The 22,115-nt window shown below is 41.4% G+C and overlaps 1 protein-coding gene across 5 annotated transcripts in view; it reads right to left on the bottom strand.

The window, feature by feature from the left end:
• Positions 1–22,115, bottom strand: part of UMAD1 (UBAP1-MVB12-associated (UMA) domain containing 1) — a 280,794-nt gene that overhangs the window by 95,291 nt on the left and 163,388 nt on the right. For all 5 annotated transcript variants that reach the window (XM_069587511.1, XM_069587513.1, XM_069587514.1 and 2 more), the window contains exon 3: positions 3,113–3,186. In XM_069587511.1, the coding sequence (XP_069443612.1) occupies positions 3,113–3,186 (74 nt within the window). The remainder of the gene's footprint in view (positions 1–3,112; positions 3,187–22,115) is intronic.

The raw sequence follows: 22,115 nt of genomic DNA, 5'->3' as shown, positions 1-22,115 counted from the left end.
GCCCAAACCAGATCTCCTTTTTTCAAATATATTTCATCTAGAATTTCCATGATGTCTGTGGGAAAGCTGTACTTGGAGAGGCAACACAGGTTTTGAAGTTTACTTGGGCTATAAAGTGTAAGGGAAAATAACACAGACTACTTAACAAAATATTGTAACTGCCATTAAAACTACATACAGTATAGCACAGGCCAAGCTCCATTCGTTGTTTTTTTTTAAATACTTTATTATCTGTCATTGAGATCCATGTGTGGAAAGTAGTTTCAACCCATGATTTGCTTCTGTATGTCTAAAATGTTAATGAGGAATTTCATTTCACAGGAATTTGTATTAATATATAAAATTGCATAAACTGTAAAGAATTTTTTTTTTCATAGTTCAAAGCTCACCTAATACATGAAGCCTTTCTTGATTCTCACTAATGATGTTTCTTCCTTCACTGAAATCTCAGTTATCTTTGTAGTTACGGAGTTTAAGACATGTGTTTATTCCAGCTTATATTATAATGACTTGTGGAGTTGTCTTACGTTCATGAATAGACTGAGAATTAAGTAAGAATCATGAAGTCTTACACAGTTTTATATCCTCTTTGCCCCATGTCCAACCAAATTCCTTGAGAATAGTAGTCAATCTACATATTTATTTGAATTCACTGAAAAATTCATTTGGGGACACTAAAATATACCTTCTCCAAAGGGTTCTTAGAAAAACATCATATATTTTGGTAACTAAGAGTGTTATTTTTAAGCTCTAGGGAACCTATACTAACTGATCAAATATGTTTTCATTATAAACAATATTTCAACATTTGTTGTATAGCCATTAAAAAGGAAAATAATGAGAGTCTTTCTTGCTAGGTACAATAGTTACATTTTAATCAGATGTATATCTTTCAAAAACCCAACTGAAATCATAATACTTCATCCTGCTAATGTATTGAATGTCAAAAATAATCTAAATTAATAGATTTATAACTCCTAGGGCTTCCCAGGTGGTGCCAGTGGTAAAGAATCCACCTGCCAATTCAGGAGATGTAAGAGATGTGGGTTTGATCCCTGGGTTGGGAAAATCCTCTGGAGTAGGAAAGGGCAACCCACTCCAGTATTCTTGCCAGGAGAAACCGATGGACAGAGGTACCTGTGGGCTACAGTCCATGGGGTAGCAAAGAGTTGGATACAACTGAGCAAATGAGTCCACACAGTGGGTAGTCAGTGGGCTTGAAGTCAAGGAGTGATGTGATCTGATTCAATTTCTGAATTTCTGTCTGCTGTGAAGAGAACAGACTTAAGGGGGAAGAATGGAGGCAGAGAGTCCAGGTGAAATTGGTAGCTTAGGATTCTAGCAGTGCCCACATTGAGAAGTGGTTAGAGTCTGGATGTACCGGGAAGGAGAGGAAACAGGCCTTAACTGGTGGAAATGCATGTAGAGTGTGAGGGAAACAAAGGAGCCAGGGGTACCCCAGGGGTGTGATTCTAAACCGCTCTTCAGAGGGTGACGCTATTTAACACTGATGGTGAAAACTTGAGCAGAGAGAAGCCTCAGGGTGGCAGGACCAGGGATCAATAGTTCTTCTTTGCTTAAGTAACGGCTTAACTGTTTAGAAACTTGTAAGTAGCTTCAATAATGAGCTAGTTTCAAATCTCAGAGGATCTATTCTCAAAAGCTTCTTTCCTTCAAAATTAATCTTAGAATTCTTCCTATCAATAAATCGACTTTTAAAAATAACTGAGTTCGGCAGACATTTCCACTGAGTCACATACATACCTAGGCAGTAAAACTGAAGTAATCATGGATGATTTCTAAACCATTCTGGTGGTTCTTTCCTTAAGCTCAAATACATCAACCTTTATTTCCTATCAAAGATGCTACTACCTAAGGTGGAAGCGAGATCTGACAGGGAGGGGATATATGTATACATATAACTGATTCACTTCACTGTACAACAGAAATGAACTCGATTAACCCCCAATTAAAAAAACAAAAAGATGCTACTTATGTTCAGTCTTCACTAAACATCTGAGTAAACAAAAGAGATCAAGATGCTTCAACACATATACTGCAGATTTTTCTTTGTCCTTCTATCTTTTTTTCCACCACTATATACTCACCCCCTTGCACAGTCATTGCTTAATGAATACCACTGGCATGCATTAATAGAAAAAAACACATGCACAGTTTTATTGGAAATATGGCTCTTTTTCTTTTTCTACATCAATTTTACTTCCCAAGTAACTGCTTTTAAGTTTCTCTCCTGATTATAAAATATTTATTCACTGTGGAAAATCTAAACCCCAAAACCTTTCTTCTTAAGACGAATATTATTCTCTACTTATAACTCATGATTGTATTCATTCATTTAACAAATACTTTTGACTTCCTTTTCTGTGCTAGGCTTTGTGGATACAGTGATGAATTAAACAGGCCAAGTGCCCTGACCTCACTCCAGTTGTATGCAATGCCCTCACTTCCTACAAAAAGTAGAGGTGTGTCACCATGCAGACTGTTTCAAAACCCATGGATATCTCTTCCACTCCCATCGTTACCATTCTCTCAGTCTTAAAGATGACTATTTCAGTGATTCAATAAGGTCAGCATGTTTCCATACAGACTATGAAAGGAAATAAACTACACTCTCAGTACTCACAAGGAGCAAATAATTTTCTCACGTGGAAAAAGAATAAAAACTCTAGTCTTTTTAAAAACTCTAGTCTGAACAATATCAAGGAGTGTACTATGGTGGTGGAAATGCTAATGTAAGACAGTTCTGAAGAAGTTACTCTCAAATCTTTCTCTCTAGGTTCATATATTACCTATTTATTCAAATGTATTAGAAAATAATCACTCAACAAAAATAATTTAAATGTTTTAACTTCGGTGTTCTATGCCTCTGTTTCCAACAGGAAGTTTCCACTTCCGGCACTAGGAAAAGCTTAGTACTTGGGAAGTCACTGCTGCCCACCATACCTTGACTTCTGGCAGCTCACCTGTTCTCCTGGTACCTCGGCGCCTGTCTGCATGGCCAGAATGGAAGTGACTGTTTATCCTCAGAGGACTGTATTATCACAGGGACTGGTTTGGATTTACTCAAAAGGGCTCACTGAGCTTCACTTACCTCCAAAGGCTGGTTGTCTTCTACACCTGAAGTTTCGCCTCTTGCTGCCACTCTTTGCTCAGGTGCTGTATCTCCTGTTAGACAAAGAAAAAAACACAAAACTTTACCACGCCATCGAGGCCAAACTGTCTACTACTTATCTGAAATATCTTCTGTTACTAAACAATGAATGCTGGAGAGGGTGTGGAGAAAAAGGAACCTTCTTGCACTGTGGTGGGAATGTAAATTGGTGCAGCTACTGTGGAGAAGAGTACGGAGGGTCCTTAAAAAGTACTAGGAATAAAACCACCACATGGCCCAGCAACGCCACTACTGGGCATATACCCTGAGAAAACCATAACTCAAAACGACACGTGTACCCCAGCATTCACTGCAGCACTATTTACAACAGCCAGGACATGGAAGCAGCCTAGCTGTCCATCAATGGATAATGGATAAAGAAGCTGCGGTACACATAAACGATGCACTGTTACCCATCCACAGAAAGGCCTGTTATACAGAGTGAAGTAAGTCAGAAAGAGAAAAGCAAATACTGTATATTAACACACATATATGGAATCTAGCAAAATGGTACTGATGAACCTATTTGCAGGGCAGGAATAGAGACACAGACATAGAGAACAGGCTTGTGCACACAGCGGGAGAGGGAGGGGGGGATGAACTGAGAGAGTAGCACTGCAATACACACAACACTGCGTGTACAACAAGTAGCTAGCAGGAAGCTGCAGCGTGACACAGGCAGCTCAGCCTTGCTCTGTGGTGACCTAGAGGGCTGGGACGGGGTGGGAGGGGGCTTGGGAGGGAGGGGGTGCATGTATACTTATGGCTGATTCATCGTGTTGTACAGCAGAAACCAACACAACATTGTAAAGCAATTATCCTCCAATTAAAAAGAAATTTAAAATAAAGAATTTATAGGTATACAGGTATTTTTACCTATAAATTTTCACTGAAAATTCAGGATTTTCACTGAAGGACTAATTTTAATAGAAGAAGATGGGACATTTTTATTATAATTAAACACAGAATGAAAAATTTTCAAATAACTCAGAAAATGAGATTTAAATAAAATTTTGATGTACCCCCAAAAAATGAGATATCTTCTGCTATTGTATGTCCACACTGTGGAGTAAACAAATTAATATTTAAGAATAGTAATTTTCTAGAGGTCACAAAAATCATAAATACAGAGACATACAATCTGAACCAGAAATGTATCCTGCTTTATACAGGGTTGCTCTGGAAAAATCAAGTGAATTTATATTTTGTAAATCAAGTCATATTTCAAATAAACTAGGAAAGCTTATAACTTAAAGAGATAAAGCAAATTACTTTCAAACATTAGACATCTAACATGAATAACTGTCCTCTAAATGTGTCTTTTAAGAAGTTTTACTCTTTATAAAGGTTTATTGGTGTCTCTGTAGATCTGCCTCAGAGTATGTATGTTTGTATGTAATAATTAACCATATGTCAAACCATTTTTACAACAGGAAAGAACAATGAACAAATTCATAAATTAGCATTTAGTTAATAGCCTAATTCCTAAAGGTGGTGCCTGGGTGGGTTATATTACTAAACCAAGCTGGTCACTAGGTTGCCCCTAAGGACACAGGACAGACAGAAATATAGTTAGGTCAGTACAAGCATAATTTAATGTATTAATAGTCTATGTTAATTTATTGACTAACACTAATCATCTGTGATTAACACGTGGTAGGTAAAGAAACAATTAGTCTACTTGTTAAAAGCATAATGAGAAGTTAATCTAGTAATCGGCTCTTCCATAAAGTTAGGCCAGCCCAGGAATGTCCACAAGAGGGAAGATTACAAAATCCACACACGATGACTTGGCTGACACTTAGGAATTTGTTAACATAGGGAAGGTCACAGTCTTCACTGGAGGTAACAAAGTATGGAAGTCTGGGCTGGGTTTAATTTTTCCATAGTGAAACAGAGAAGTTTACCAATGGCTATAATCAAGAAAGAGCCCTGTAAAATTTTAAAGAATTAATTAAAATTCTGTTAAATTCTAAAACTATTAAGCAAGAATTAAGTTGGTAGTTTACTGACATAAGATAAAGCAAACCACTGAATGTTTAAAATCCAAGCATATCATGCAATTCCAGCCTACAAGCTGTGTTCTCAAAGCCAAGTATGGCATTCATACTGTTGGTCAGAACCCAGCATATGGCAGGCGTTTCATAAATACTAGCTGAGTAAATTACTGAACTTCTATCTATAGTCTCTAGTCTATAAAACTGTGATAATACTGTGCATGCGTGCTTAGTCACACAGTCGGGTCCAACTCTGCAACCCCATGGACTATATAGCCCACCAGGCTCCTCTGTTTGTGAATACTAGAGTGGGTTTCCATTTCCTCCTCCAGGGAATTCTCCTGACTCAGGGATCAAACCCACATTTCCTTCACTGACAGGCAGATTTTTTACCACTAAGCCACCTGGGAAGCCCATGACAATACTAACTAGTATGTGATAAAAGCTTTATTTGAGCATATAATTAGTCTTTTTCCTCTAAAACATATTTGTGAAACTTAAGAAGCAAATTTATTAAATACCATTCTGATATATTGTTACCAGTGGTTGGTAATTGGGGCATAACTTGATAGATTTTAAAAAGTTAATGATTTTTTAAAAATCACGCTGAAACAAAAGCATTAGGAACTTAAATTACAGCTATAGGATAATAAAGTTAATAGTCATTAAGTGAAAAATTATGTCAACTTACTTTTATTACTAATTGTGATTGATTTTTTAAAAGTTATTATCTAAACTGACCATTTATTTGCACATCGGGAAGAGTCTTATTCTCAGAAACCCACCTTCTCTCTGAAAGTTAGGGATAAGCAAATCAACCCCCAGTTCATGGATGGCAAAACCAACCACAAGTTGTTTAGTTTGCTTGGGTAAAGGGAACGAGACCACGGAGACCCCAGCAGCATAAGCAGCCAAGGTAATGCAAGTCCCTGTACAGAGTTAGGTGTTTAATAACTCACATGCCTGAGGTTTAGAAGAAAGTATATGTCATCCAATATGAAAGGTCATTTACTCTTAAGTTTTTTTTTTTAACCTTTTAAAATGATTATAGGGCCATCTCCTAGCCATACAAAGACTGTATTTGGGTGAAATCATTCAAGTCTATGCTTCCTTTGCCAATTTCTGATTTCATGGCAAGTATCTGTGAGATGCACTCATCTCACATGCTAGTAAAGTGATGCTCAAAATTCTCCAAGCCAGGCTTCAGCAATACGTGGACCATGAACTTCCTGATGTTCAAGCTGGTTTTAGAAAAGGCAGAGGAACCAGAGATCAAATTGCCAACATCCACTGGATCATGGAAAAAGCAAGAGAGTTCCAGAAAAACATCTATTTCTGCTTTATGGACTATGCCAAAGCCTTTGACTGTGTGAATCACAATAAACTGTGGAAAATTCTGAAAGAGATGGGAATACCAGACCACCTGACCAGCCTCTTGAGAAATCTGTATGCAGGTCAGGAAGCAACAGTTAGAACTGGACGTGGAACAGCCTGGTTCCAAATAAGAAAAGGAGTACGTCACAGCTGTATATTGTCACCCTGCTTATTTAACTTATATGCAGAGTACATCATGAGAAACGCTGGACTGGATGAAACACAAGCTGGAATCAAGATTGCCGGGAGAAATATCAATAACCTCAGATATGCAGATGACACCACCCTTATGGCAGAAAGTGAAGAGGAACTAAAAAGCCTCTTGATAAAAGTGAAAGTGGAGAGTGAAAATGTTGGCTTAAAGCTCAACATTCAGAAAATGATGATGATGGCATCCGGTCCCATCACTTCATGGGAAATAGATGGGGAAACAGTGGAAACAGTGTCAGACTTTATGTTTTTTAGGGCTCCACAATCACTGCAGATGGTGACTGCAGCCATGAAATTAAAAGACGCTTACTCCTTTTGTTATGACCAACCTAGACAGCATATTCAAAAGCAGAGACATTACTTTGCCGACTAAGGTCCGTCTAGTCAAGGCTATGGTTTTTCCTGTGGTCATGTATGGATGTGAGAGTTGGACTGTGAAGAAGGCTGAGCACTGAAGAATTGATGCTTTTGAACTGTGGTGTTGGAGAAGACTCTTGAGAGTCCCTTGGACTGCAAGGAGATTCAACCAGTCCATTCTGAAGGAGATCAGCCCTGGGATTTCTTTGGAAGGAATGATGCTGAAGCTGAAACTCCAGTACTTTGGCCACCTCATGAGAAGAGTTGACTCATTGGAAAAGACTCTGATGCTGGGAGGGATTGGGGGCAGGAGGAGAAGGGGACGACAGAGGATGAGATGGCTGGATGGCATCACGGACTCGATGGATGTGAGTCTGAGTGAACTCTGGGGGTTGGTGATGGACAGGGAGGCCTGGTATGCGGCGATTCATGGGGTTGCAAAGAGTCGGACACGACTGAGCGACTGAACTGAACTGAACTGATCGTCACCAAACTTTTAATTTATGTATGTATTCAGTTGTGGCGGCTCTGGGTCTTCACCGCTGTGGGGCTCTTCTCTGGCTGTGGCGGGCGGGGGCCACTCTCCCCCTGTGGCGCGTGGGCTCCTTTGCAGTGGCTTCTCTTTTGCAGAGTGCAGGCTCAGCAGTTGTGGTGCATGGGCCTAGCTGCCCTGGGCTATGTGGAATCTCAGTTCCCGGGGTCCGGGACTGCACCCACGTTCCCTGCACTGTCAGGTGGATTTGTAACCACTGGGCCGGCAGGGAAGTCCCAGACCTTCCCAACACCTCCCTACAGCTTGAATAACCAGGAAGGCTGTCAGCCAGCGTTCTTGACACCACACAACACATCTGCCTGGGAGCACCTGTACAATCACCGGTTACTGAAACGCCATATTTGGCGATACCTCAAGACAATAACTGATTACTAGGGAAAATGCGACCTGCAAGGTTATTCTCTATAAACAAAGGCACAAAATGAAAACTATACAAACAGCAAATAGAAAAGAACAGGTCACAGTGAAATAGGACCATTTTCTTCTCACTGAAGAAGTATTTTATCACGATAAAAATTCAATTAGTTCCTCTAACTTGTTATAACCCATATGAAAGTAAGACACTTCAACAATAAAAATAAAGATGCATGAGATGAATGTGAAATGATGCTTCAGCTTTCAGACACGAGTTAGTTCTAATTTCTGTGCTGTGTAGACTCAGCAGGGCTTCCCAGGCGGCTCAGTGGTAAAGGATCTATGTGCTAATGTAGGAGACACAGGTTTGATCCCTGGATCTGGAAGCTCCCTTGGAAAAGGAAACAGCATCCCACTCCAGGATTCTCGCCTGGAAAACACCAGGGACAGAGAAAGGAGCCTAGTGGGCTCATGGTATCGCAGAGAGTCAGACATGACTGACCGAGCATGCACCCACAGATTCAAAACTTTCATTTGCAACTCAGCTATTTAAAAGGAAAAAGACAACAAAAACAGGCCCAAACTATTACATGTAGAATGGATATACGCCAAGGTCCTACTGTATAGCACAGGGAACCATATCCAATCTCCTGGGATAAACCATAATGGAAAAGATTATTGAAGCAAAATGTGTATGTGTAAATAACTGGGTCACTTTTCTGTACAGCAGAGACAGGCACAATACTGTAAAGCAACTATACTTCAATAAAAAAAAAGAAAAAAATTCATAGTATTAACATTTCATAGATTTATAACACCACAGTTGATTCTTATCCCCACTTCCCTCCTCCCCAACTTTACACTGTGGGCTTTCCTGACGGCTCAGACGTTTAAGAATCCACCTACAATGCAAGAGACCCAGGTTCGATCCCTGAGTCAGGAAGATTCCCCTGGAGAAGGGAATGGCTACCCATTCCAGTATTCTTGTCTGGATAATTCCATGGACAGAGGAGCCTGGCAATTTAGAGGAGAAAGGCTTTATGCATATTAACGAAGCTCTTTCAGAACTTAAAGGACTGAAGTGAAGTTTCATGTGTATTTCAGCCTAGTGAGGCTAGACAGGAAACATTTTAGGTTTCTCTGCCAAAACTTCTCCAGTCTACCACTGTAGCTGGGAACAGCCAGTACAGTACAGTATACAGTACAGTACAGTATACACTACAGTATAAACTGCTGAGTGGAGCTGTGTTTCGACGAAATTTTACTTACAAAAGTGGGTTGAGTCAGGCTGTAGTTTCCAGATCTCTATTTTAGAGCCTACCTGTTCCAGGATAAAAAGCTGAATATGCTATATAAGGAGGTGAGAAAGGGCTGGTGATGAGCATGCCTTCATGATCTCATTCTACTGGGTGACCCGGGTGGAGGGAGAGGAGAGATGTGACGAAGAATGAGCACCAGGCACAAGGGAAAAGGAAAGAGGAGCCGCTGCCAGCGATGCCAGGGGAACCTGAATGCCTCTCTGGATCACCCAGAGGAGCTCTCTTTCGGGGAGGGGGTGGTGGGTGAGTCAGGAAGTACTCTCACTCTTTAGGCCCCCTTCATGTGGAGGAAACCCTAGTTACTAACATCCCCCCAGTCTCTCCCTGCATTCTTGTCACTGGGCTGGTGATGTGGGAGGGCAAAGCTAAGGGGGTTCTTCTTGTCTCACTCCCCTCCCCAGTCCCCTCTGCTCTGACCCTGCCCAGGGGCCCTCCCACTGGAGCAGGGCTGCCCCAGCCCAGCACACTCTGTGACAGGGTGGAGGTCAACCTAATGGGGTTCAGAACAGGAAACACATTTGCTTCTTGACAGAAGCCACGTTCTTCAACACCAGCTTTATAGGCAATAAAGATGAGACTCTGTTCTTCATCTGTCTTTATTTTTTTTTAACTAAACTGTCCAGATCTTATCTGGGCAAGGAGGGTGGTATTACTGGAACACCCTAGAATCCAGGACAGGGAATGGCCTGGTGTGGACAGCACTGGAGCCTGCCTACAGATGAAAAACTCTGAACACAGAAACCTGTTTTCTTTCTTTCCTTTTATTAGAGAGGAATTATCTAGAGCTTCATATCTGAGAACGCAGTCTTCAAAACACTAGTTTTAACGGGTTCCCATGGAAAACATGGCTCTCTGATCAAAAGTATGAGGAAAAACCTACCAAATGCATTCCCTTCTGATTGATTTTCAATGTACTCTGACATAGTAAAGGCTCTGAAAAATTCAGTAAAGAAACTAAAAAGAAATTTTCATCATGTTTTTGACTAGAAAACCACTTTATTCACTCTATTAAAATCCTGCAGCGTGTCAACACTACAGGAAATGCTACTATAACATTTCTGAAGTTAAAATTGAATATGAAATATTTTTACTTTTAAGATCCTCCACATTGTCAGATTTGTTATTTAGTTCCTGAGCGTTCATTTTATGCAATGTTAACTCACGCTTCTTTTCCTTTAGAGGACTCTTTTTACAACTCCCTGTTAATTCATTCAGTTGCATTTGGGGCAGACTAGCAGGTTGTGACTGCATTCTACCGCATGATTCTGATTCCAGAATAGCTGATCGTCTACAGAGGAGAAAAGGATAGCCAGACACCTTGAAGACACAGGAGAAAGCCCCAGTGCTCAGAAACATCCCGCCCCCCCCCACAATTCCACCAATTAGAGATTCATTAGGGTTAATGAGCTCCTCTTTTAAAATGCAAATACCCTGTGGGAGTGTTTGCTTATTAGTCATTCACAGAGTGAAGTAGTGGAAAGAACAGTGGAATGGCCTCTCCATTAACTCCTTTTCATTCCTCAGTCACACACTCATTACCCAAGGAGGCCTGGCACGGTGGCAACAGAATGGCTTTGGAACTGACAGAACTCAACCCAACGCCTTTGCCAAATCCATGACCTTGGGCACATTACTGAATTTCTCAGAGCCTCAATTTCCTCATCTGAAAAATGGGAATCATGACATATAATAAGGCATTATGGTGGCATTAGTGGTAAAGAATCCGTCTGCCAATTCAGGAGATGCAAGACACACAGGTTTCGATCCCTGGGTGGGGAAGGTCTCCTGGAGGAGGGCATGGTAACCCACTCTGGTATTATCGCCCGGAGAATTTCATAGACAAGACAGCCTGGCGGGCTACAGTCCATGGGGCTGCAAAGAGTCAGACACAACTGAGAGACTGCATGTGCACACACAGATTAAATGAGAAAACATGCTAAACACTAACGGCAGAGAGGAAGAAGGGAGAGGAGCTGGGGCAAAGACAAACGTTGTGAATAGCTGCTGCCATGATCTTCAGCACAGCAGAGGTGAGGGAAGCGCTCTCCTATAAACTCATTTAGTGGCCCATGCAGTGTGACGAGGTCCGCTTTGTAATAGCCATTTAACGATGGCAGACCTGGTGTTGGAATCCAAGTCTGCTGACAGCACCAAGTCATCATGTACCACCACGCAGCTTCTCAGTACTCAAGACAAGTTATCCAACTCGGCTTCATACACATTATATTTAAGTCTCCTCCAGTTCCGTTCTGTTTTGAGAATATTGTCCACACGCTCCCTGTTTTCCACTATAATGAAGAAAGGAAGGACAGAGAGAAAGCAGAAGGACTAACTGCCAAAGCTGTGCCTTGCCCAGGAGCCTGCCGCTGTCAGGCCAGGACTCTTGATGACGACAGGGACCCCACAAGAAGCCCAGAATAAGAGCACCCAAGCCATGGAGAGGGGACCGCAGTCAGCAAACACGCGGAGGGGAAGGTTCAAGCCAGCGAGGAATTAAAGAAAAGCAAATGAAAATGGCACCAAGAATATATTAAATGCACATACCAAGATTATGACACCCAAATTAGCTAAGGATGCTGACAACTAACACACTGGCATCATTCTGGTAAATGTAGTTAACACTGTTGATTCAACTGTATGTGAGAGGGGGATAATTTAAAGATAATTCTACACACACACGAAGAGCTCCTGAAAAGAATTATAAATGACTGTTAAAATATGGAGAAAAATTAAAATTAAGGGTTCAGTAGAACACGCAATGCATTTTATAAGATATCAGTATGACTCTCAGTGGTAAAGAATCCACCTGCTAATGCAGGAGACTCGGGTATGATCCCTGGGTTAGGAAGATCCCCCAGAGAAGGAAATGGCAACCCACTCCAGTATTATTGTCTGGCAAATTCCACGGGCAGAGGAACTAGGCAGGCTACAGTCCATGGGGTCACAAAGAGTCAGACACGACTGAGCAACGGAGCATGCATGCACACACACAGTGTGAATCTTAACTTTAACACATTTTTATATACAACTTTTGGGCAACATAATGGATTTTAATATATGACTGCTATTAAAATCATACAGCTAAAATTTTGCTTACTGCACTGCAAGCTGAAGGTCACAGTGGACACTTAAAGGACATCTATTCAAGGAAGTAAGAATACCCGAAAATCCAACAGAAGTCAGACTCAATGATCAGTCCTCCCGGCCTGCTCTTAATCAATGCGTCCTGGGATTACAGATTTCTTTAGTTCTGAGTCTTGTTACTATGTAGCTATGGGTAAAAATTTTTCTGAAAGATTTCAAGCAATCCAAAACATCAATTAAGTATTTAACACTACGTTAAACACATAAGCCCAGGCATTTCTTTAGATTGGAAGACTAGACACTCAAAAGGCCAAAGTAGTTTTGTGCTTCTACATTTGTAGAATATTGTATCACACTATACAAATATGCCTTCAAAAGTGGTGTGGTTTTTTCTTTTTTGATAGCTTTCCTAAATCAGAGTAAATTTATACCCTGCAAGAGTATGTTGGGTGGCTCATCATTCCTGACCCTGGATCCCAAGATGCTGCTGAAAGAACCCACTATACAAAGGTTAGCTCTGAGCAGGCCGCTGACTACACATCTCCAGGCCCCGCTGCAAACAAACAGGACTGATAAAAGGATTTTCAATGTGTAGGGCTTGAAACCTAAATCTATAAACAGAAAAAAAAAAAAAAGGCTCACTCTACCAGTTTATCTGGTATCCCGAAACAAAGACTCAAATGTGCTGCCTGTTGTTGGGGAAAAATGATGGCGCTGATCCATCACCAACAATGCAACCGAGGCAGAGCTCACTGGCACCAAGTCACTCACGCGCGGGAGTATCTTGCCTCCTTTCCAACCAACAGAATAAACTTGCAGAGTTACTGGCTGGGGTCAGAAGTTCTGCTCAGTCAGTTTTCCACATAGAAATAAGGGATACCATGAGGTCAAATGTGTGTTTCCACCTACAGCATCCATTGGTCCAATCAGAGAGAGTAGGTAGATAAGCTGTCAGTGTCTTGAAACTGAGTTCTGATAAGGACCAAAGAGTTGTAGTGTAAGAAGTAAAGCTGCTCAGTCGTCTGCAACTTTGCAATCCGATGGACTGCAGCCTACCGGAGTCCTCCGTTCATGGAATTTTCCAGGCAAGATTACTGGGGTGGGTTGCCTTTTCCTTTTCCAGGAGATCTTCCCGACCCAGGGATCTAACCCAGGTCTCCCTGTAAGTAGTGTACGAGAATGAACGGTGCAAAGAAAATTTCCAGCAGAAACAATAAAAGCAGAACATGAAACATACTACAATCAGCTTCATGTTGTTTCATTCATTCAACAAATATTTGCTGAATACCTATTATGTTAGATAGCATCACTGACTCAGTGGACATGAATCTGGGCAAATTCCAGCAGAGAGTGGAGGACAGAGGAGTCTGGCAGGCTATAGTCCATGGCAAAGAGTCGGACATGACTCAGTGACTGAACATAACAACAATCTATTACGTGCCACATATCACACTGGGTACCATGTGAACTATGGCGATACCATCCCTGCCCTCAGAGCATTTACGTCCTCAGTTCAGTCACTCAGTCGTGTCTGACTCTTCGTGACCCCATGAATCGCAGCATGCCAGGCTTCCCTGTCCATCACCAACTCCCGGAGCTTACTCAAACTCGTGTCCATTGATTCAGTGATGCCATCCAGCCATCTCATCCTCTGTTGTCCCCTTCTCCTCCCACCTTCAATCAGTTTGCATCCTAGAGGAGATTTTTCAGCCAACAAAATGTAATCACAAAAGCTGGTTGTAGAAATTAGCCCCAAACTGAAAATTATGGGAGTATCAAATCAATTAAGGAATAGAAATTTCATTCAAAGCACACCGTGGGAAAAGTGGCCAGTCATAACAAGAGCAAGCTCCGTATTAGGGCTTTCTTTCCCCCTCAGCTCCTTTCACTAAAAATAAAGTATATATTTGTCAGCATCATTACTTTAAAAGGAAGAGAGTATTTCTGAAAATATACCATATTATTTGAAGAAAAGTTGATATTAAAAATGAATCACTTGCAAACCACAGATCACAACTTAGAAGCAAAGCCACGTGTGACAAATGCGATGAGGTGGTGTGACGTTATCCCAGATGAAGAACGGGAGTTTGATTTCAAAATGCAAAGAAGCTGGCCTGCTTTATTGAAGACATCACACTTCTCATTTGATTATACAATATGAGCATGTGACACTGCTGTCCTGAGGATCACCACATGTCACATTTAAAATGTTCATGTGGGGGCTCCCCTGGTGGCTTAGTGCTACAGCAGCGGCCTGACACTGCAGGAGATATGGGTTTGATCCCTGGTCAGGGAAGATCCCACGTAACATGGAGCAACTAAGCCCGTGTGCCCCCACTACTTAGCCTGTGCTCCAGAGTCCGAGAGCTGCAAGTACGGAAGCCTATGTGCCTCGAGCCCAAGCTCTCCAATAGGAAAAGCCCCTGCAAGGAGAAGCCCACAACTAGAGAGCAGCGCCCGCTCACCACAGCTAGAGAGAGGCTTGCACAGCAATGAAGACTCAGCACAACCAAGAAATGAAAAAGAGTTTTAGTGCTCATAGAAAGAGGGAGGGCACATATGTATACCTATGGCTGATTCATCCTAATGTATGCCAGAAACCAACAACGTATTGTAAAGCAATTATCCTTCCATTAAAAATAAATACATTTTAAAAAAATGCTCATATAAGACAAGCGGTTTGGCCCCTTTAGGAACTCAGGTAAAACTCAACACCACAAGGTCTGAGGGAGAAAGTCCTAACCTGTAAACCTGTCTACTAACTAGAAGCAGGTAAAGAGCCACAGTGAATCGCCGATTAGCCTCCTGAGGAAGGAGGAGCCCAACTGGGAGGCGATCAAAGTTTAGGATTGTAAACTCGGGCCTGGCCATCCTCTTCTATTTATGGAACTTCTAGTTGGACTATAATATACAGACAGGATGGAAAAGAAAGTGTATCATGGGCGAGACTGGGACAAACGTGCACTAAGGGAAAGCAGGGGCTAAGAGCAGCAGAGAGCAGGACCTTCAAATGCATCGACATCTCCTACATGGCCCGGTGGGGCACTGCATCTCACATCAGAGTGTGTGACAATCACCAGGGGTACAAATTCCCGAGTCTCATGGGAGATGCAGACTTGCTCAGTTCAGTGAACAGTCAAAGAATCTAAATTTTTAGCTAGCATTTTGCTGCTGCTGCTGCTGCTAAGTTGCTATAGTCGTGTCCGACTCTATGTGACCCCATAGACGGCAGCCCACCAGGCTCCACTGTCCCCGGGATTCTCCAGGCAAGAACACTGGAGTGGGCTGCCATTTCCTTCTCCAATGCATGAAAGTGAAAAGTGAAAGTGAAGTCGCTCAGTCGTGTCCGACTCTTCGAGACCCCATGGACTGCAGCCCACCAGGCTCCTCTGTCCATGGGATTTTCCAGGCAAGAGTGCTGGAGTGGGGTGCCATTGCCTTCTCTGAGCTAGCATTCTAGGAGACTCTAAAAGAGCTGACTCACAAACAATACTTCACAGACACACTGAAGCTGAGATAACCTTCCAGGGCTGACAGAGTATAATCTGCCTGATTTTGGGAGTGACTGTCCCCTCCTTCATTTCTCCTTCCTGCCCATATTGTTTAAATGTTTAGAGAGTACGTACGTAGCTCTGTGCATAGCTGTAAGTCACGGCCCAAAAATTCCCCAAAGAACTGAAAGCAGGGAGGGTCTTGAAGAAATATTTGCATATCCATGTTCACAGCAGCATGATTCACAAGAGTCAAAAAGCTGAAGAAACCCAACTATCCATCAACAGATGAATGCATAGACAAAGTATGGTATATACATAGAAGGAAGTATTATTCAGCCTCTCAGGGAAGAAAATTCTGACATATGTTATGACACAGATAAATCCTGACGATATCGTGCCAAGTAAAACGTCAGTCATGAAAAGATACATGCTGTGTGATAACTCTTATATGCGATGCCTAGAAGAGTCAAATTCATAGAGATAGAAAGTAGAATGGTGGTTGCCAGGAGCTGGAGGAAGGAGGGCAGAAAGCTGCTGTTTGATTGGTAGGTAGTTTGAGTTTTGCAATATGAGTTCTAGAGACTGATTTACAACTTTGTGAATGTACTTAAGGGAACTGTACATGTAAAACTGGTTAGGACGGTAAAACTTACAGGTACTTTACTACAATTAAATATAAAAATTTAAGATGTGTTATTGTCTATTTAGAATAACATGATAGAAGTTAAAGGTAAGTCTACTGCTGATCAATGCTGTACTTTACAACTTATTTTAGCTTTGTCCTAATAAGTGTTTCCCTGATGGCTCAGATGGTAAAGAATCACCTGCAATACAGGAGACCCGGATTCAATCCCTGGGTCGGGAAGATCCCCTGGAGGAGGGCATGGCAACCCACTCTAGTACTCTTGCCTGCAGAATCCCCATGGACAAAGGAGCTTGGCAGGCTACAGTCCATGGGGTTGCAAAGAATCAGACACGACTGAGCGACTAAGCATAGCACAATAAGTGTTTACATACAAATGCTATAATTGGTATTTATTCTATGTTTATGTTGATATATACATATATAAAGAAAAAAATGGAGAAGGCAATGGCAACCCACTCCAGTACTCTTGCCTGGAAAATCCCACGGATGGAGGAGCCTGGAAGGCTGCAGTCCATGAGGTCGCTGAGAGTTGGACACAACTCAGTGACTTCATTTTCACTTTTCAGTTTCATGCATTGGAGAAGGAAATGGCAACCCACTCCAGTGTTCTTGCCTGGAGGATCCCAGGGATGGGGGAGCCTGGTGGGCTGCCGTCCATGGGGTCACACAGAGTCGGACATGACTGAAGTGACTTAGCAATAGCAATAAAGAAAAAAAAGGAAAAAATTAAGTGAAGCAAAATGTGGTTTTCTTTCTGTTACAGGATTGTTTATGACTCAATTAAAGGGCCAAGCTATAAGAAACAGTTTGCCCAATCAGAGAAGAAAAAGAAATAAAAGGAATACAGATGAGAAAAGAAGAAGTAAAACTCTTACTGTCTGCAGCCAACATGATACTGTACATAGAAAACCTTAAAGACACTATCGGAAAGTTGCTAGAGCTAATCAGTGAATTTAGCAAAACTGCAGGATACAAAATCAATACACAGAAATCACTTGCACTTCTATACACTAACAATGAAATATCAGAACGAGAAATTAAGTAATCAATCCCATTCATCATTGCAACAAAAGAATAAAATATGTAGGAATAAACCTACCTAAGGAGACAAAAGAGCTGTACACAGAAAACTGTAAGACACTGATGAAAGAAATCAAAGACAACACAAACAGATGGAGAGATATCCCATGATCCTGGGTAGGGAGAATCAATATTGTGAAAATGACAATACCACCAAATGCAATCTACAGATTCAATGTGACCCCTACCAAATTACCAACGTCATTTTTCACAGAATTAGAACAAAAAAACCCTCACAATTCATATGGAAACACAAAAGATCCCAAACAGCCAAAGCAATCTTAAGGAAGAAGGATGAAACTGGAGGAATCAGTCTTTCTGACTTCAGACTACACTGCAAAGCTACAGTCACCAAGACAGTACTGGCACAAAAACAGAAATACAGACCAATGGAAGGAAGCAGAGAGCCCAGAGATATACCCATGCACCGTCAGTACCTTCCATTTGACAAAGGAGGCAAGAATATACAATGGTATAGCGTAATCTCTTTAATAAGTACTGCTGAGACAACTGGACAGCTATGTGTAAAAGAGAGAAATTAGAACAACTCCCAACTCCCCACACAGAGATAAACTCAAAATGGATTAAAGAGCTAAATGTAAGACCTGAAACTATAAAACTCTGTGAGGAAAACATAGGCAGAACACTCTATGACATAAATCAAGCAAGATCCTCTATAACCCACCTCTTACAGTAATGGAAATAAAAACAAAAATAAACAAGTGGGACTTAATTAAACTTAAAAAGCTTTTGCACAGCAAAGGAAACTATAAGCAAGGTGACAAGACAAGCCTCAGAATGGAAGAAAATAACAGCAAATGAAACAGCTGGCAAAGAATTAATTTCAAACATATATAAGCAACTCATACAAATCAAGACCAGAAAAACAAGTAATCCAATCAAAAGGTCGGCAAAAGACCTAAACAGACATTTCTCCAAAGAAGACATACAGGTATAATAAACATGTGAAAAGATATTCAACATCACTCATTATTAGAGAAATGCAAATCAAAAGTACAATGAGATATCATCTCACACCAGTCAGAATGGCCATCATCAAAAAATCTACAAACAATAAATCCTGGAAAAGGTGTGGAGACAAGGGAACCCTCCTGCACTGTTGGTGGGAATGTAAACTGATACAGCCACTATGGAAGACAGTATGGAGATTCCCTGAAAAACTAGGAATAAAAACACCATACGACTCAGCAATCCCACTCCTAGACACATATGTTGAGGAAACCAAAATTGAAAAAGACATGTACCCCAATGTTCATTGCAGAACTGTTTACAATAGCTAGGACATGAAGCAACGCAGATGTGCACCAACAGATGAATGGATAAAGAAGCTGTGGTACACACACACAGTGGAATGATACTCGGCCATAAAAAGGAATGCGTCTCAGTCAGTACTAATGAGGTGGATGAACCTAGAACTATTACACAGAGTGAAGGGAGTAAGAGTCGTGTACTAAGGTATACATATGGAATGCAGAAAGACAGCACTGATGAACCTATTTGCAGGGCAGCAAGGAAGACAGAGAACAGCCTTACGGACGTGGCAGGAGGAAGGAGAGGGGGGGATACATGGAGAATAACATGGAGACATACATTATCATATGTGAAACTGACAGCCAATGGGAATCTGCTGTATAACTCAGGGAACTCAAACGGGGCTCAGTAACAACGGAGAGGGGCGGGATGGGGAGGGAGGTCCACGAGGGAGGGGACACAAGAATATGACTGATTCATGCTGATGTCTGGCGGAAACCCACACAATACTGTGACGTAATTATCCTTCCACTCATGTACACCCGTGGCAGACACATGTTGATGTATGGCAAAACCAACACAGTATTATAAAGTAAAATAAATAAATAAGTTTAATTAAAAAATAAAACAGATAAGCAACAGGGACCTACTGCGCAGCACAGCTGCTCAGTGCTCTTGCTCAGTGGTACATGGCAGCCTGGCTGGGTGAGGAGTCTGCAGGAGACGGACATATGTATATGTATGATCAAGACCCTTTACTTTCCACCTGAAATTGTCACACAATTGTCAACTAGCCATACTATAATACAATATAAAAAGTTTAATAGAAAAAAGAAATAGCTTGCCCAACTGCACAGTTACAATGCATTGCATTAATTAATAATAACATCAGAACACATTTTGGCCACTTGGTACTAGTATAGTAATGTTGTTATACTGTTTCTGTAGGTGTACATCTACATACATGTTTGTATAAACATTACCAGGTAACAAGGTAACAACACAGTGTTAATAATACTGAGCATCAACATGCTACACTTTAAAAACATCTCAATCGCTGGTCATAAAAATTGAAATTTTCTAATAACTTGAACCAAGAAATCTACAATATAAAGTACTAGATAAATAAAGCACAAGTGCAGATCATATAAAATTTCAGAGCTATATTCCTATCTTTTCATTGTCTAATGCAAAACACCTAAACGTCTTCTTAGGAAGAGATAGTTTTCAAGCCCCTAAGCCTTAAAGTCACTAGGATGGGGAGAGGAGGTGGCTGACAATGAAATCCAGGTTTGTTGGAAGAGATCACTATCAATAAATTAATTGTAAAGTCCCCAACTAGTGGCTTGAATTTCCCACAGAAATCCCTCCCAATATGAGAGATTAAGGGAAGAAAAAGAAGAAACTAAGAGGGTAGGAGTCTGTGGACAAATCGGACTTGGAGAGCCCACTACTGGTAGGTCCTCAGGTAACAACGAAGGGACACTGACCTCCGGAGCTCCAAGGTGGACTGAGAGCACACAAATCCGAAAGGTGAAAGGGCAGAAACTCATTAAGGAAGAAGTCCCCGGTTAGAAGGGGAAAGTCACACGGCTGAAGTATGAGAATTTACTTGACGACAAGGTGAAAAGTGATGACAGGCAGAGGGCCACTCTTGGCCTGCGGTGCTCCTCAGCCTAGACCCCACCAGCTGAAATGTACGCCCTCCTCCCATCTCAGCCTCCAGACCCAGGAGAGCCCACGCCCCCACCACACGCTCCCATTCATGCCCATCCTCCAAAGTGCTCTCCATGTCCACAGTCACTCAGTGACTTGCACTCACTCGTTTAGTGGCTTTTGTTCCCCCTTGTCTGTCAGCTCCACCGGGACAAGGCTGTGTTTCTTCCCCACAGTATTTCCAGCACCTACTACAGTAGATGGCAACCAGCATACACCGGGTAGACCCTGATGGAATAACTCTGTTTGTTACATTACAGCAAAAGTGGCCTTGTCACGAGGAGGGTCACACACAGCCTCAGAAACCCAAGTTTCTGATGAAATGATGGGATAAACAAAGAAAGCTAAAGAGGAGGCACTCTGATTGGTAAAAGGAAATACGTTTATTAAGGGCACTCAGAAGTGAGTGGAGGGCAGAGTCTGGACAAAAAGGCTTTGGGAGAGATCAATAATCACAGCTCTGTCATCAAGTTTGGACAGGATTTCAGCAATAAGGAAGGTCAGGGTAGACCAGCTGTAAAATACTTAGAAACACTTCCCAGAAAGTTGTTAAGGGTAGATGAAAAACTCCAAAGAGGCAACGGTGACTCTGAAATCAGAGAAGAGATCTCACTGGGTTCTCTGTCGTTACAGTGAGTTTGAGGTAACTGCATGAAACAGAAGACATGGCTAAGAATCCGAAGGAATTCTGACAAAGTATTTTTATCTATTTTATTGAATTTAAGGCTGCATTTTTAAGTTTACTACTAACATCTATTTGGCAAATTTTAAATGCCTTCTTTAAAAAACATAGAAACATTAGAAATATGTACTAACATTTGTAATTTTTTCAAAAATTTCTCTCATCACTTAAAGTTATGAAAAGTATATAATGCTTATGTACTTAAAATTCCTAATTTATTACCACTGAATTCCACAGTATTGCTCCACCTCATGAATTAGATATTTTTGAAATTAGAATTTGTTGCTTAAATCCCTATTATATACTTCATGACACAGCAATTTCAAATAAATTCAGTAGTCTCCTAGGGGCTGACTCAGTGAAATTAGAATTCATCTAGACATGTGCTAGAACATTAGAACATGTTAAAAAAAAAAAGAATTCCAATCTTCAGTAACATTTTTCCTAAGGCTTAAATCCAATCTTCAGCAACATTTTTCCTAAGGCTTAAAGGATGAGGACAGAAAAGATGCATATATTAAGCCACCAGTTCTGTTACGGTAAGTTTTCTAAGAATAGTTGCTTCATTCAAATCAACCCGTCTCAATCAAATGTGTCCTCTTCTCCACTTATCACTTTAACCACCTTCAGACCTCATGAAGCAAACCTGCAGCTGCCAGATTCTCCCTCTTCACCCTGAAAGAAAGCACATCAACCTACTGAGGGCAAGCCCCCTGCAACCGAGCCCAGCAGCAACGGGCAGAGCACCTCCATCTAAGGAAAGAACAGGTGGCTCTCCCCACGCAGCTTCCTAAGGGAAAAATGC

The sequence above is a fragment of the Ovis canadensis genome, chromosome 4, assembly GCF_042477335.2.
Source record: "Ovis canadensis isolate MfBH-ARS-UI-01 breed Bighorn chromosome 4, ARS-UI_OviCan_v2, whole genome shotgun sequence".
In the NCBI taxonomy this organism is placed as follows: Eukaryota; Metazoa; Chordata; class Mammalia; order Artiodactyla; family Bovidae; genus Ovis; species Ovis canadensis.
The sequence above is the reverse complement of the archived record's forward strand: the minus strand, read 5'-3'. Positions and strand labels throughout refer to the sequence as shown.